Consider the following 2,365-nt stretch of genomic DNA (forward strand, 5'->3'; position numbering starts at 1 on the left):
GGGATAAAAGTTAAGTTTAGATTCGAAATATAAACTTAAGTTAATTGAATCAATTAACTTCCATTTTCAATAGGATAGAAACACAGATTTATCCGAATAAAATATTCAAAAATTCATATAAAATCTATTTTTTTTAATTATTTCTTTTAATTCATATAAATCTATTTTCTTCTAATTATCCATTATATTATATTATTTTTCCTAAATAATTTTATTATCTCACATTTTAATAGTTTTAAATCTATCTTTATCATCTCAGTCATTATACATTAGAAATATAGTGGTAGGAAGGAGTCTTATAAAGACCTAAGCTTTCAAATTAATCTATCTATATTTTCTGGTACGAAATTAGTAGATAGTTTTATTGATATTGGATCAATGAAATAGAGAGTATTTTTTTATTACGAGGAAGTATTCGATCATTTGAAAGTAAAATTCATTTATTTTTTATTATACAATAAAATCTTATAGACAAGTAACGATTAAAATGAAAGCTAGTCATTATTCACTCTCTCTAACACTTTCAACAGTTGGAAATATATGGAACTCAAACCGCCTTAATAAATTTCAAAACACCTCCTAGTATTTTTAAAAATAACATGTAATATTAAATTAGTATCATTTAAAAGAGAGATAGAAAGAAAATTATATTCAATCAAAACTATTACCCCTACTCAATTAAATTGTCTAATTAAATCATTGTACAAATAAAATAAAATAAATGCATATTTCTTTTCATTGAAATTCTTTGATTTATGGCCATAAATATAAATATGAATGCTCAACTTAGCACTTCATATGCATAATACATGCTTATTAGGATTTGTATAACTCGGTACAATTTTTCTCTATAAGAGTCAATTCCATATTTTCTAGATCATGTCCAACCAAAACATCTTGCTGCATAATATTCCCAAAGACCTGTAAACCATTCGTTCCCATTATCACCATGCATTTCACACGTGGAGTAAACCACCTAAACAGATTTTCAGGTCTCACTCTGAAGTTCCCCAATGCCCCGGCAAATGAGAACCACAACCCCGGCAGCTGCTCCTCTTGCTGTGTGGAGCTTACAATGAGGCACAATTTAAATTGGCCTCCTGTCTGCAATGTAGGCAGGGTAATGTAAAACATCAATTCCTTCACCAACTGGTCTAGCACTTGAGTGTTCAGAATGGTCATGGCGGTGCCGGAGTCGAAGATGATGTTGCCGGCTGTCAACCTAGGCCCCCTACTACTAAGGGAGATGTCGAACTCACCCGGGATCGAGATGGAGTTAAGCTGCACGGCGTAGTAGCTGTCTTGCGTCATGAGTTGCGTGACGCTCGCCTTTCCGGCGACTGTCGGTTTGCCGCGTCCCAAGAAGAGCCTGCTGCTAACTCCCCCATTTAAATTGTTCAGGCAGTAGGAGAAGTGCTTGCTGATGTACTTAGGGGCGAGCTGGTGGATCAGAGAAGGCGGCCAGGGTCCCATTCCAATGTAGCTGCCGGGGTCGATATTTCTGGTGTTCAAGGACCGGAAGTTGCAACCGAATTGTATATTTGGAATGGAGGTATAGTTGAACGTATCTAATGAGAAGAAACGGAAGGTGTCTGTGGCTAAAAATCCGTCGATGTAGGAGCCGTCGCGGTAGGAGTAATGGTACACGCACAACTGATCATTAGTGCAACGACCCGGCCTAAAGCTCTTGCACTCATCGGAAAGGCAAGATAACTCCGTGTAGGAGAGGGATTCACTATGATTGAATACGGTGGAGGTCCTGTTGAAGCATTGGCAGCCAGCGCAGTTGACCCAGTTTAGTTCGCTGCCGGTGTCGAGGACGCCCCACACACCTTCCGGGTTTGGCGTGCCCATGCTGAACCACATCAAGAATTCCCAGTCATCAAAGAGCATGCCGATCTGCATGTCGGCAGAGGTCTTCATGGCGATGCGGCTGTCCAAGTAGCTAGCTCTGTTGACCGAGCGGACGGCGGCGGCCTGCAGGAGATCGAAGGGCGTCATCGAGCTGTTGTACAGTGGCGACTTAGGGGAGTCACGGTGGAGCAACTCGACGTCGAAGACAGTGCCCTGTGGGACAAGGGCCGGCACAAAGGAGATCAGTAAGAGGAGGCGGAAAAACGTACTGGTGGCCGCCATTGCGATAATTATTGAAGATACATTTTCTACTGGTGCGTGAATATAATTTATAGAGAGATTCCACGGGAGAATAAAGAAGTTTAATTAATGGGAATTAATGATAAGATTGATTGAATAACATTTGGAAGGAAGTGAGATTTGGAATGCATTTTACTTAAAAATTCTGAGAGGAATTGGAAAGTAATATGAGCTAGGCATCTCATCAATTCGATTAATTAATGGTCCTTCA

The 2,365-nt window shown here is 39.4% G+C and overlaps 1 protein-coding gene across 1 annotated transcript; it reads right to left on the bottom strand.

Annotated features, from left to right (window-relative positions):
* Positions 1-816: 816 nt before the first annotated feature.
* On the bottom strand, positions 817-2,136 carry LOC122004469 (probable aspartic protease At2g35615). Its single transcript, XM_042559352.1, has one exon. The coding sequence runs from the start codon at positions 2,134-2,136 to the stop codon at positions 817-819; it is 1,320 nt and encodes a 439-aa protein (XP_042415286.1).
* Between the last annotated feature and the right edge of the window lie 229 nt (positions 2,137-2,365).

The sequence above is a fragment of the Zingiber officinale genome, chromosome 7B (assembly GCF_018446385.1).
Source record: "Zingiber officinale cultivar Zhangliang chromosome 7B, Zo_v1.1, whole genome shotgun sequence".
In the NCBI taxonomy this organism is placed as follows: Eukaryota; Viridiplantae; Streptophyta; class Magnoliopsida; order Zingiberales; family Zingiberaceae; genus Zingiber; species Zingiber officinale.

What these genes read in the sequence shown, in the direction of transcription:
- LOC122004469 (XM_042559352.1), bottom strand. Translation starts at nt 2,136, where the DNA reads ATGGCGGCCACCAGTACGTTTTTCCGCCTCCTCTTACTGATCTCCTTT.